Source organism: Pleurodeles waltl, chromosome 4_1 (genome assembly GCF_031143425.1).
Source record: "Pleurodeles waltl isolate 20211129_DDA chromosome 4_1, aPleWal1.hap1.20221129, whole genome shotgun sequence".
Lineage (NCBI taxonomy): Eukaryota > Metazoa > Chordata > Amphibia > Caudata > Salamandridae > Pleurodeles > Pleurodeles waltl.
In genome coordinates this window covers 700,809,774-700,822,403 of record NC_090442.1, presented here as the reverse complement: position 1 = coordinate 700,822,403, position 12,630 = coordinate 700,809,774, and the positions used below count along the sequence as shown (strand labels likewise).

The following is a 12,630-nucleotide window of genomic DNA, read 5'->3' as shown; positions in this document are numbered from 1 at the left end:
TGCCCAGACTGGGAAACAGAAAAAACTGGAGAGTCAGCCCAAACAACTAGAGCAAGTTCTCATCGACGATTTCCTCTCACAACTTTCAAACAGGTGTTTCCAAAATAAAATGCCACACATTCTTATGAACAGAACATAGTCACAGACCAACCATACAGAAGCCTGCCAAGTGCACCTTCCAATCACATCCTGACTCACTTCACATAGATTTAACAGCTATCCTGGAAGCACTGACAATCTCCCCGTCAACCCACAGCCTACACCAGTCAGACCAGTTGGCATGACCTTTCATTACATTCATTCATCTTCCCTGACATTTTACATAGGCACACAGCAGCCAACATGTGGTGCTCAAGCGCTTTATGCACAATCCCTGGATTTGCATTACAGGCGCAGAAGCAAGAGAGAGATCTTGGGGCAGGAATCAGCATGTAGGGTGTTGGTGGAGGAGGGAAAAGCAATAGGTGAGAGAGCACGCGAAGGGCATGGGGAGAAACATATGGGTGAGCAGACGATGGGAAGTCTATGTGGGTGGGGAGGAGAAGCAAAGGGTGAGAGCGCAACGTGAAATGAGTGGAGAGATACACGGACAAGAAAGGAATAGAGGAAGTACACAAGGGCGAGTGTGGCATGGAACTGGCACCAAGTACCACACGGATGACATAGATAAACACAGAGTGCAAGGAGGGAGATGCACATTAGAGAGACAGCTGGAAAAAAACATATACTCTAATGGAATGCTTAACGGAAAAGAAAAAAGTAGTGCTTGTTAGCAAACCGTGAAAGAATACAAGCCAGTCAATCAAAACTGATGGTAAAGAGACAATGTTCCATGACAGGGAGAAACACAAGACAGGTAAGGTGGGACACGAATAAGAAACAGGCAAATAAGAATGACAGGAAAGCCAACGAAAGATAAGCAATGAGAGGGCACCAAGGCCCTGAATGTTCTTGATAAGACCACAATATGTCTCGCAACAGATAGTGCATGTGCTATAGCTAAACACATACTCCCTAAATGCTCAAAACATTCATGTAGGCAGAGAAATGCACCTTCATCATTGAATGCATATGTTTTTACAACAGAATGCACTACAAAGCTGTCCCGGTCCATGCATACAAACCTTAAAATCTCCCACGCTGAGCTCTCTGTTTACGTCGTATCGAACAACAAAGTCTCCCAAAATGCCGTTTTGGGCAATCTTGGCCTGCTGCACCACGTTGGGCTTGAAGGTCACTTTGACAGAATTGTGAGTTTGCTTGATAACCGTAGAAGGAGGAGGGGAGAACTTGTCTGTGCAAAAAATAATAATAAATAACAGGTCATTGCATTACAATGTTGTTACAACTATCAGACGAGATTACTTGACAGAAACAGACACCCACAATAACTTTCACTTTAAAGTGCATTTCACAATGACCTATTAAAGCTATGTATATTTCCAATCCCATTTCCTCGTCGTGCTGTCTAGACACTACTCATGTGCGCTCTCACGCTCTGCCTCTCACTGTCTTGCATTGTATGTTTCTATCACTCTCGTTTTTCGCTCAGTTACTCTATACTCTCTTTGTCTCGCTCCATCTCCCTCTGTTTCTCTCTCTCTTTCTCGCCTGTCTCCTTTTTCGCTTCCTCTCCACCCCCTGTCACTTTCTTTACTCCTGCTTCTCTCTTTCCTAAACATTCTTTCTCTCGCGATTTCCTCTCTCTCTTTTTATCTCGAATCTATTTTTATTATCTCTTTATCGCTCACTCACTCTCTTCTTTCTCTCTCTATCCCCACGCTCTCCCCTGTCCTCCCTTTCATTCTTCCTGCTGCTTCCTCTCATTTTGTTTCCTCTCTTCTTCCATTCTCTCCCCTCTGGCTCACTCGCTCTCCTGTCTTCCTTTGTTTCTCTTTCTCTGCCTTTCTTTTTTTTCTCTCCAGCTCATCCCTCTCTCTCCCTCGACCATTTTCTCTGTCCCCCGTCTGTCTCGAGTTGATGGCTCCCAGTACGTGCATCTGATTGGCTGCTCCACTGTCCATCCGCTCATGAGCTCTCAATATCTGGGACTTGTGCATCACTTTTAACAAGCACCAGGGCCTTGGCACCACACCCAGCACAAGGCGCTCTCCAAGGACGCATCCGTGTTACATCTACTTCCCACTCACGGTGCCCGAAGGCCACGGTTTTCCAACAGAAATCAGGCGAACATCCTCACCTGCGAATATTCTTTCACTTAACAAGACCACGCTACAAAAAATATTGAGTTGAGAAAGGCTTGTGAGCCCGATCACAAAGGAAATATCCTTAGGAATAATGGTGGGAACGTGATCAAAGGCCATGGGGGGGCCCCAGAGGACTTTAAGACTGCAATCCAGCTGTTGACTGCGTGGAAGTCACTATCAGAGCTGCAAGATGATTTCTTTTTTTTATTCGTGCGAGGTTTAAATGGTTCAAGAAGTATAACTCCAGAGCGTTTGTCTTGCTCCGGTAACTCCTTGTATTCACAAATCAATGGCTGTTTTATTTGACGTTAGCTACCTATAGAATGTGTATGAACCAGGACCAATAGAATAATACGATTCCGAGGCCGTGGCGTTTTCCGCACAATCATGGATTTGACATATTGCCACATAATATACCACATAATGTGAAGATTTTAACCAAACAAATGTTTGTAACTGAAATCCAGCAAAACTTACACAAAACATTGCAACGCTGCACAGTGGAAGATCCTTCGCAAAGGCTGACTGGTCATCTTTCAGCTGTACTTTTTTCCACAGCTGGTACTAATGAAGTAAATCTTTGCCCAGACTGTTATCAAGATTAAAAATGAACGAAAAGTATTACTAAAATAAAATGTGCAGAATTATGCCACATAATTTGACTTTTCTCAGTGTATAATTCAGTAAACACTGCTGCAAAATTAGGTCCTCCCGCCTCATAATTCCAGCTTTGATATTACCTCAATTTAATAAGAGTACTTGATTGACTCTATTTTGTATTCTGCTAAGTTTTGGGATTCATTTCTATATCAATGTATGTCATAGTTACAAAATACTAAACTAAAACCGCCACAGGAAAGGCTGCTTAATGCTTCATAATATAGTCATTCCGCCAGCATAATCTGGTCCTCCATTGCAGCAATATCCAAGTGGCTCTGACTTTATGACGTTTCTGTGCTGGGTGATAAAGCTTCCTAATAGGGCATTGTAGTTTAAAATTGTCACACGTACAAAAGTCAGATGGAACTTTATTATTAACATTAGGCATTACAATAACTGTGTCAGGTTGTGGGGCGGGTGCTATTTCACACCTGGGTAGTCCTCATTTACTACATTTTTGCGCCGGAGTTCACAGAGCACACGCGACACAAAAGACAGCTGAAACGTGCTTGCCAGGTATAGTCCTGTGTTTAAAGTGCTAAATGTGTTGCCTCACGCAAACGTGAGTATCTGAGGGCCTCAGTCTGGCTGGGGATCAATTCCTTTGCCACTATGAACTCTGCAGAGGGGCCTTGTCCAGTGAGCTTCTTTTTCCTTTTGTCTCTTGCTTCGGGCTCACGGCGGCGCTTTAAATCAGCTCATTTATTTCAACTGTTTTACTTTTTTATTTTCAGTGTGGCAAGAAAAGTTCAGTTAGGAATTTACAACGCTAATAGCTCTACCTCGAGCAAACGCGAGACCCATTGCATTGCAAATGCTTGTTTACTGGTGCAGGCAGGCTCACTGCGGAAGCTACTTTGTGATGCCTGGCCATCCTGAGACTGACAGATAAGAGCGCTTTCACTTTCTAACCCTAGTTAACAACTAGAGAACTAATCAAATCGTGTGAAGTACCTGCCAGTGCACTAGGGACATCTTCCTCTTTCATTGCATACAAATCTGCAGGTTATTCGCCCTTCCCTGAACCCTTGGTGCGTACAGCAAAAATATAGGGGTGACCTCCTAAGATTTGCCCCAATCGTAAGGGCATTTCAGAGTCAGTGGCCTCCTGGGACACTGGGTAACCGTGGTACGATCCCGTCGCTGTCTCATAAAGCGTGGCTCACTCACGCCATAGGGGGTTATTACAACTTTGGAGGAGGTGTTAATCCGTCCCAAATGTGACGGATATACCACCAGACGTATTACGAGTTCCATAGGATATAATGGACTCGTAATACGGGTGGTGGTATATCCGTCACTTTACCGTCACTTTTGGGACGGATTAACACCTCCTCCAAAGTTGTAATAACCCCCATAGTCTCTTCTGCAGACCTATGCATGTATCACTGCCCCACTCACCCTGCCATCAACGGCCGCGGGCCTGGACGCCTCACTGTCTCATCTGGGACAGGCAAATTCTTCCAGAGTCCTTACGCTGGCCTTCATTCTCTTACACCCGGCTCCGCTTACACCAACCCTCTGTTTCCTGTACCTAGAGGCTGCCAGTTTTTTTAGAAAGCGCCTCTGCTTCTGCAGGTGTGTGGCCCATGTTCTGCCTCGGTGCGTGCAAGCCAGTTTTCCTTTGCACTGTAAAAGGATGTTATTTCCTTCCCAGCTGCAACCAGCTGAGTGCATTTATTATTTTTGCCAGCAACCAGTAAACAGCGTGAAGGCTGAGCCTGAGGCTTTAATGTTGCTGTGGTTACCACTGACCGGAAAAAATCGCATTCCGGCCGCTAGAGAGTGGAAGGTGGAGACCCCTGCACCTGCCGCCCACTGCCCGGACGGAGACAAGATGTTCTCTTTCGAGTTCCATTGTTTCTCAAGGCAGGATTTCCCATCGGGCTGCCAGGTAATGCAGGAAAGGGATTCACTTAGCGTGGGACAAACCCTGGGGATCTGGGGCAGGATTTATATCAGATGTAGAAAAGCATTCCCTGAGATCAGTCTGGCCATAATGTTCCCATTCTTCTCAGTTCCTCAACACAATCTCCTCACCCTCACCTCCCCCCCCCCCCCACCTCACACCGTCTCTCCCCCAGCCCCCCGCCCCTCCACACACAAACACAGAAAAAGACTCGTTTTCATCTTAGATTGGAAACCGAGAAAAATACCCTATGAACAGCCCAAATATCCTATGATCAGCCCACCATCTTGGAAACGGCTTGTCATAAGACTTCTCGTCACCCCCTATCAGAGAGTCATGTTGTTTGTTTTGTAAATGTAGAAGTGCAAAGTTTTCATGCTTCTTTCCCTGCAGGATTTCAGAGTTCACTTTACGCCTGACCTCCTGAAAACTTTCAGAACACGGGGGACCAGAAATGCGGAAGCACCAAAGTGATCTGGATGGAGTGGATGCCCTGCCATGCACTGAGCACAGCTTTCGGAAATACACCGCTTGGCAGCGCGAGCAGCGCTTCTTCTCTCTTTCAAAATGCAGACTTTGGTAAATAATCGACATTGTTATTGACACAGATGTAAGTGTGCTGTGTTCCCCGGTAATTGCTGAACCAAATTATCTCTTTTGGGAATTACCTCGAATATAAAAAAAAAACACACTTCTTAGCAAATCGCTTGTCTGAATACGTTTTGCAGGCTCTGCTACCAAAGAGTGTTAAAAGCAATACCAACCGCTGTCACCTAAACAGTAACAAGCTCTATAAAACGAGCTCCGTTTCCTTTATTTTCATTGCCGTATTGTTCAGCACTCCCCTTATTGTAAGGTGAGAATCGGTACTTTATAAAGTACCTACATAAATAAATAAAGATGGTACTAATATCTTTGTGTCAGATTGCACATTGACACTGCATCCCAGTTCAGCATTGTTACTCGGCTTCTTTTGAAACTATTCCCATCCGTGCATCCTATAGCTAATCAATACATGGTCACTACCAATGATTTTCTGCCCCCCTACCGCGCTAGGATGGCATGGCTGTACTGCTATTGTGGCCTTCTCATCCAGGCCTTCAATCCTCCTGCTATTAAGGCTTTGTTATCTTGTTGGGACGATTTTTGATGGGAGCTTTTCTACAGGTACTGTCGATCACTGCTAAAGGATGCACAGGTTCCCCCACTGCCTGTTCCAGCAATTTCATCATAGTTGATTGTCATAGCCTCTAAAATGCACTGTCATCTCTGAAGGCCTCTGACGTCACCATAGGGTGGATACCAGACTTTATAAAAATCCTATATATAAGAAAATAAAGCAGAAAATAATTCTGTTCCTTTATGTAGCCCCTCTGGCCAGACCTACCCGCGCATTTGGCTTTCTGCTGCCTCCTATGCAGATGACACTCAGCTCATTACTCCCGTTAACAAGAACTGGGAGGAGGTGGCCGATAGAGTCAATCACTGTATGAACGACATTAACAAATGGATGGGCCAGAATTGGCTCGAAATGAATGGAGATAAAACGGAAATCATATTCTTTGGCTCCAGCAGTGATCTGTGGAGCTCCCATTGGTGGCCGCAATGTTGCGGAGAACTGCCAGTCCCTACAGCATAGACCTTGGGATCATGTTCAGCAATACTTTATCGTTCAAGCTTCAGGTTAATCTGACCACTAAGGCCAGTTATTGGATTTTAAAAACCCTTAGTAAAATTTTTCCTAATCTTCACAAGGAACTTAGAATTTCGGTGTCCCTAGCCTTAGTGATTTCTAAACTAGACTACTGTGATGCGCTGATGTTGAACATCAACAAAGGTTCTCTGGACAAACTGCAATTGATTCAGAACACGGCTGCCCGCTTGGTATTGGACCTTCCTCGTTCGGGTTTGGCCAGCGGCAGCTTGAGACAGTTGCACTGGTTACCTGTTGAAAGGCGCATTACGTTTAAGGCCCTCTGCCTGGCTCATGAGGCACCTCACTCAGAGGGTTCAGAGTACCTTTGTTCCTCTATACAATGGTACATACCAGGTCGACAGCTTAGTTCATCTGGTCGCCACTTGATGTCTGTACCCTGCAGCCGCAAGGCTAAGTGGAGTGACAAAGCTTTTACAGTGGCAGTTGCCAAATGCTGGAATACTCTCCCGCTTTCTATAAGGAAGGACGATATCCTCTTGTCTTTTAGGAAGCAGTTAAAGGCTCGACTTTTTTCCCATTAACTCCTTCTGCTCTAGGGAGTTGCCTACCTCCTCGTTTATGCTTCTCTCATCCTCACTTCTTATCGCTTAGCGATACAATGCCACGGCCGGAATGTGCTGTATAAATACTAATACAATTACAATAACAAATTCCCAGAGAGAACTGTGAGCCTGCCCATTGTTGCTTTAGGCATCTAAGGCACCACCACCGATCTCCCATTACCCTACCTGGTCCACTATTGCTCACTGCTCAGAGGTACCCTTCTTGAGTAACCAGAGGATTAGAAAAGTGTTCAAATGTTTACTTTGGCCGCTCCTCTCTTTTAGGCGCAAAATACTTCATAGTAAAACACACCAGATCCATACTTGAGTTTTACACTATAAAATGTACAAACGTTTAGTTCATACATTACATCTCTAGTTCATAGGAGCTCATCTACCAGCGACAGATGCCTGTCATTTGTTAAGCGTTAGCATAGGAAGTGGCAGATCTGGAAGGATACACTTGCATTTGGCCAGTAGTTATTTCCACGGCGTTTCATTTTTTCAAACTCCCCCACGCCTCCAACACCCTGGAACTATGTCAGGATCAGGTCTCGTAATCCCCTGCATCCTTTGTTTTGCAAATGGTCCAGAGCTTTATTCATCTCCCGTAGCAATCACGATACACATGTGAAACTTGGAAGCTCCTAAAATATCTTTTAGGTCCCAAATAGTGCTATTTGCTACCAAACGATTATATGCTATAAGAGTATAGGATAACTAGGCTCAGCGAACCTTTTGTGGTCCCAAGGCGGAGTAAGAGGGCTGCAATTGGAGGAAAACATCCAATAAACTGAGCCGCGTATACTCACTTTTTAATGTAACCAGAAGAGTCACTATGCTGACTTGTCTTCTCTTGCAACATTTATCAGCTACAGCTTCTTGTGTAAAGAGTAAGCCTTTCACTCTCTCGCCTGTGTATACATATATTGCCTGCCTTGGGTACACCTAACGAGGCTACAAGGGGTCCCTACCAACTCCCCTTATTCCGCTGGAGTCTCAAGTCTCCCTGGAGGCTACCTTCTTCCCCCAACATAAGACATCAAGCAATGTGCCTCTTGTTAGTAGTCAGAGCTCGGTAGTAGTGGCAGGATGACTCGTCTACATTGTATCCAACGCCTGGCGCTTGCAGTCCTGCAGTAATAACGGCAAATCAGCAAGTAACATAACGATCAGTACCTGGCATGTCACAATGAGAGTGAAAAATCAAGCCTCCTGGGGAATAAAAATGATAACAGTGTATTCCCACATCCTCGCACAAAAGGTAAGACAAGTGAATATAAGGGTGGACGAAAACTAGGATTTATAAACAGGAGTCTGAAGAGTGAAAATGCCAATGTAGTTTATTTAGCTTTAGGGCTGGGCTACTGGTTCAGCCTGCATTGCTTAGTAAAATTTTGCCAGTTCAGATTTTTTGGCACGTCTCTGCTCTCAAGCGTTTGGTGCAACTAGAATTAACATGCATTAATTAAAAGCCAATAGCACAGACATTTTTCAAAAGAGAGTACTGACCTACCATTCATCATAAAAAACTACGTGTACAGCATGCAGAATTGTGGAATCAGGACTCTGATACAGAGATATAGATGATATTGACAAAAGATACAAATAAGCGTTGGCAAAGCTAATAGGTCACACCTATGTGAGAGCTATTGGCTTTGCCAATGTTTTTTAGTCATGTTGTAAAGCAGCGTGGCTACTGGTCAGCATGGTTAAAAGATATTTAAAAAGTGCTATAAAAGTTGCTAAAAAACCACTATGATGTAGGTAAAAAAGAGCTTACAGCACTTTTTTTAAAAATAATGTTAAGTCATGCTGCACAACCTAATACTTGAACTCATCGCTCACCCTATAACATCCACATCTGATGCCAACACCCTTCTGAACAACTACAACAATGTTTTGGAAAGCTAAGTTAAATTCCACACCCCTATTACAACACACAAGTGCAAGAAAAAGCCTTCAGCACCCTGGTACTTTAAAGATCTTGTTATAATATACAATCCATCTGCAGAAAGGAAACAAAATGGAAGAAAAAGAGAACTCCAGATGACCTCTTGATTCTGCAATCCTTCTGTGCACCATGCAGGCAGCTCATCACATCAGCAAAGTAAAGTACAATGCAAACACCATCAATGAAGTGACCAAAAGAAGCAGAATGCTGTTCAAGATAGTCAAGTACTCACAAAAAAGTTCAGTGCCAACCTCTTCTTCAGTGAATACATACAGAAGATCCAACAGCACATGAACGACATGACGCTTGCTTCATCTTTTCCACCCACCCCTTCACGTAGAATCCTGCAGTTGTCAGCCTTCAAGGCCTTCTCTTTCCAAGATCGTGCTAAGATACTTAACTCTGTGAAGGCTACTTGTTATGAAGATTATGTCTTACCATGGTCTGTCATCAAAACTCTCTCTGGGTACACCGTCTTACCCCATTTACCAATGTCAATGCCTCCCTCACTCAAGAAATCTTTCCAGAAACTCTAATGACAAGTCAGATCCTCCACTCCTAAAGAAACCTACCCTAGACCCTGATGACCTCTCCAACTACCTGCCCACCACTTACATACCATTCATCATCAAGATCATTGAAAAAGTAATCTATGTTCAACTCTAAGAGCACTTCAGTGCTAACCATTTCATGCATGACTGCCAACATGGCTACAGATCATGTTGCAGCAGGGAGACTGCCACCTTATACATTGTAGACAATGCTCTCCTGGCCACAGATCAAGACAAACTCTGCCCCCTCATATCACTGTAGCTCTCTCCTGCTTTCAACACAGTTGACCATCCCACCATCATACACACCCAGTAGTCTCGCATTAAATTCACCAGCAATGTCCTTCGTTGGATCACTTCCTACCTTTCCAATTGTTCGCATGGGCACCTCCAGGTCACAATTGATCCTTATCACCTGCAGAGTCCAGCAGGCGCAACCTTTAAATGTAGGAACTTGGTTTTCTACTCACAGAAAACAGCATCAAGATTCACAAATATGTCAATGATGCACAACTTCAAACAATAAATGCCTCAAACATTGCTCACACATCATCGAGACATGGATGTCCAGCCCCAACCTAAAGGGCAATCCAACCAAGATAGAATTTGTATTTTTTTACCAAGAACAACAAACACGATGCAGTACAAACCTGCCTCAAAGACAAGAGCCTTGACAGCTTCAATCCCCAACCTTAACAAAATTCTGAGATATTTGGATTCACCAAGACACAAACCTCATCTTCAAGGAACACATTGCCAAAAAACAGAGACGGCCTAGTACCAGGTCTCTCACCTCCATAAAAGAAAAACATTTATTCATCTAAATACTCTTGCATCTGGATGTAGTTAATGAAATATTACATGGCCTCTCAGAGTCCATATTGGCACCCCTTAGGGGCATCGTACGTGCTGCAGCATGTCTCATCCAAGGGTGGAGTATATATAATCATATCACCCCATCGTAATGAAACTTTATTGGGTCCCCTTGCCTTGTATGGCTGCACCATCTTCAAAACCAAGTGCAACATTTACAAAGTCATCATAACCAGCACCCCCACTAATGTTACACACATCTTCGCTGGTTATCAGCACAACCACAGCCAGGACACCTTCAGCCTGCTGACTAAGAAGTAATAAAAAAAGAAAAAACAGCATAGCAGGCCTTTTCCATTTATGCACCCAGCATCTGGAACAACAACCCTGTATTCATCAGGACTACCCAAATGCTGCTTCAATTTATGATAGCGTTGAAGACTCACCTTTTCAAAGAACACTACATCACAATGCATATACCATTCATAATTCAGCTTCCTTTCCTATAAATAATTGAAGTTATGCTGCCTTTTTTCTAGGTTGTGCACTACAAATAACATATACATTCATAGAAAGAAACAGTCCCTCACTTTGGATATAAGAGATAGCTCACTCCTATGTGTGCATCATAACAGCATCTGTACTCACTCAGTAAGTCAGTCACTCCTCAGGGTGCTCCACTGTAATCTTCTTTCATCTATAACCATTCCTGAATTTCAGAGGCAAAATGGGGCTTACCAGTGGATTTGCTCTTCTGTTTATTATTTTGCAGAGGGGGGACTTCCAGGTCGGTGATGCCTGTGTGCTCCTGAACATACACTTCCACCAATAACATGCCCACCAGGTTCTGGGGCCGTACGCTGATGGTGTGCTCATACTTTCCCAGTCGCCTCTGCAGTAATTCCTCATACGCCAACAGGAAGATGCCCTTCATCCGACCTGGGATGGTGGCAGTGGCTCTAAATGTCTCCATCCCGTTGTCCCTATATGAAAGATGATGTATTCCCCAGCATTAGAAATACAGCAGTCAACATTCTATCACCATTTACAAATGCATGAACTATAGCTGGAGGCAGACCAGAGTTGTATCTGGTTGTGGTTTTAACTCATTAAGTCCTCGCTCAAGAGCTTAGTACTAGAACTTAGGGACCGAAAGTAGGTGTCCAAGAAGCTCTAGAACGATGCTATGGGAAGGTGACATGAGGAGCAGGACTAGTATTAGAGTTGAAAAGAGCCTAAAGAGTGTTAAAATTGTACCTGAGGTCTCATCTTGTTTATTGTGCCCACAAACAGATGCCGAGGGCCTGAGTTATAACTCAGCAGAAGGATTACTCTTTCACAACGGTGACGAATATCCTGTCCGATGAAATCTAAATCCCATTATATCCAATGGGATTTAGATTTCAGTGCACGGGATATCAGTCACTGTTGTGACAGAGTAATCCGTCCACTGAGTTATAAACCAGGCCCTAAATCTCCAGGACAAAAAGAGACTACACACAGCCACTTCCTCCAGTTGTGTCCCATACTCCTCTTGTAAAAGCGTTTTACGTTGACCCTGATAGGCAGAATTCAGCAAAAGGAATTGAAGGATAGGGAGAAGCATGTGGAGGGAGAGTTCACTTTTAAATTTTTTCTGGCCCCACAAGAATGCAACAGCGCGCCGATGCTCACCCACGCTCATTATTCCCATTGCCGTTCTTGCTGTCTTCTGTGTCACCAGGGACCGTTGTTTTCCAGGCAACTTCACTGTAATATGTTTGCCCACCAATAATCCTGAAAGAGAAATTGTTTCAGCATTACACATCTGGAGGGAGACACTCTCTGGCAGTTGCCCAAAGAGTGAAGCCAAGCCAGGGCGAAACGTTTACAAACTCACAAGTATGGGAGCTATTTACGTCCACATCAGATTATATCAACACCTATTCCCGAAGATAATATTTCTCCATAATTTCTCTTGTTTTTGGCACTTTTCACCGGTATCAGCCTCTCTCGAAAATACAGAGCCAGCAATAAATCGGGTAAATGTTTTGGAAACATGTTTTCATCCCTCCTTGAAACCTTAACTTAGTCTGTCCTGGCCACTTGGACTGTGCTGAGTCAACATCTATTTATCGTTGGCTCTTCCTTGAGGGGATTCTGCATGAAAATGCAACATTTCTACTTCACTCGATCGCAGATCAAATTATGTGATAACAAATCTAAACGGTGTCTCCCAACATTATTTCATTTAGCTAAAATGCAAATTTGGGTTGTATACCACTATATCAAGGTCGA

At 44.0% G+C, this 12,630-nt stretch overlaps 1 protein-coding gene across 1 annotated transcript in view; it reads right to left on the bottom strand.

Annotated features, from left to right (window-relative positions):
- Positions 1-12,630, bottom strand: part of ITIH5 (inter-alpha-trypsin inhibitor heavy chain 5) — a 264,995-nt gene that overhangs the window by 139,542 nt on the left and 112,823 nt on the right. Inside the window, exons 4-6 of the mRNA XM_069229267.1 lie at positions 12,028-12,129; positions 11,092-11,336; positions 1,125-1,294 (exon numbers count right to left, since the gene is read on the bottom strand). Coding sequence (XP_069085368.1) covers positions 1,125-1,294; positions 11,092-11,336; positions 12,028-12,129 — 517 coding nt within the window. The remainder of the gene's footprint in view (positions 1-1,124; positions 1,295-11,091; positions 11,337-12,027; positions 12,130-12,630) is intronic.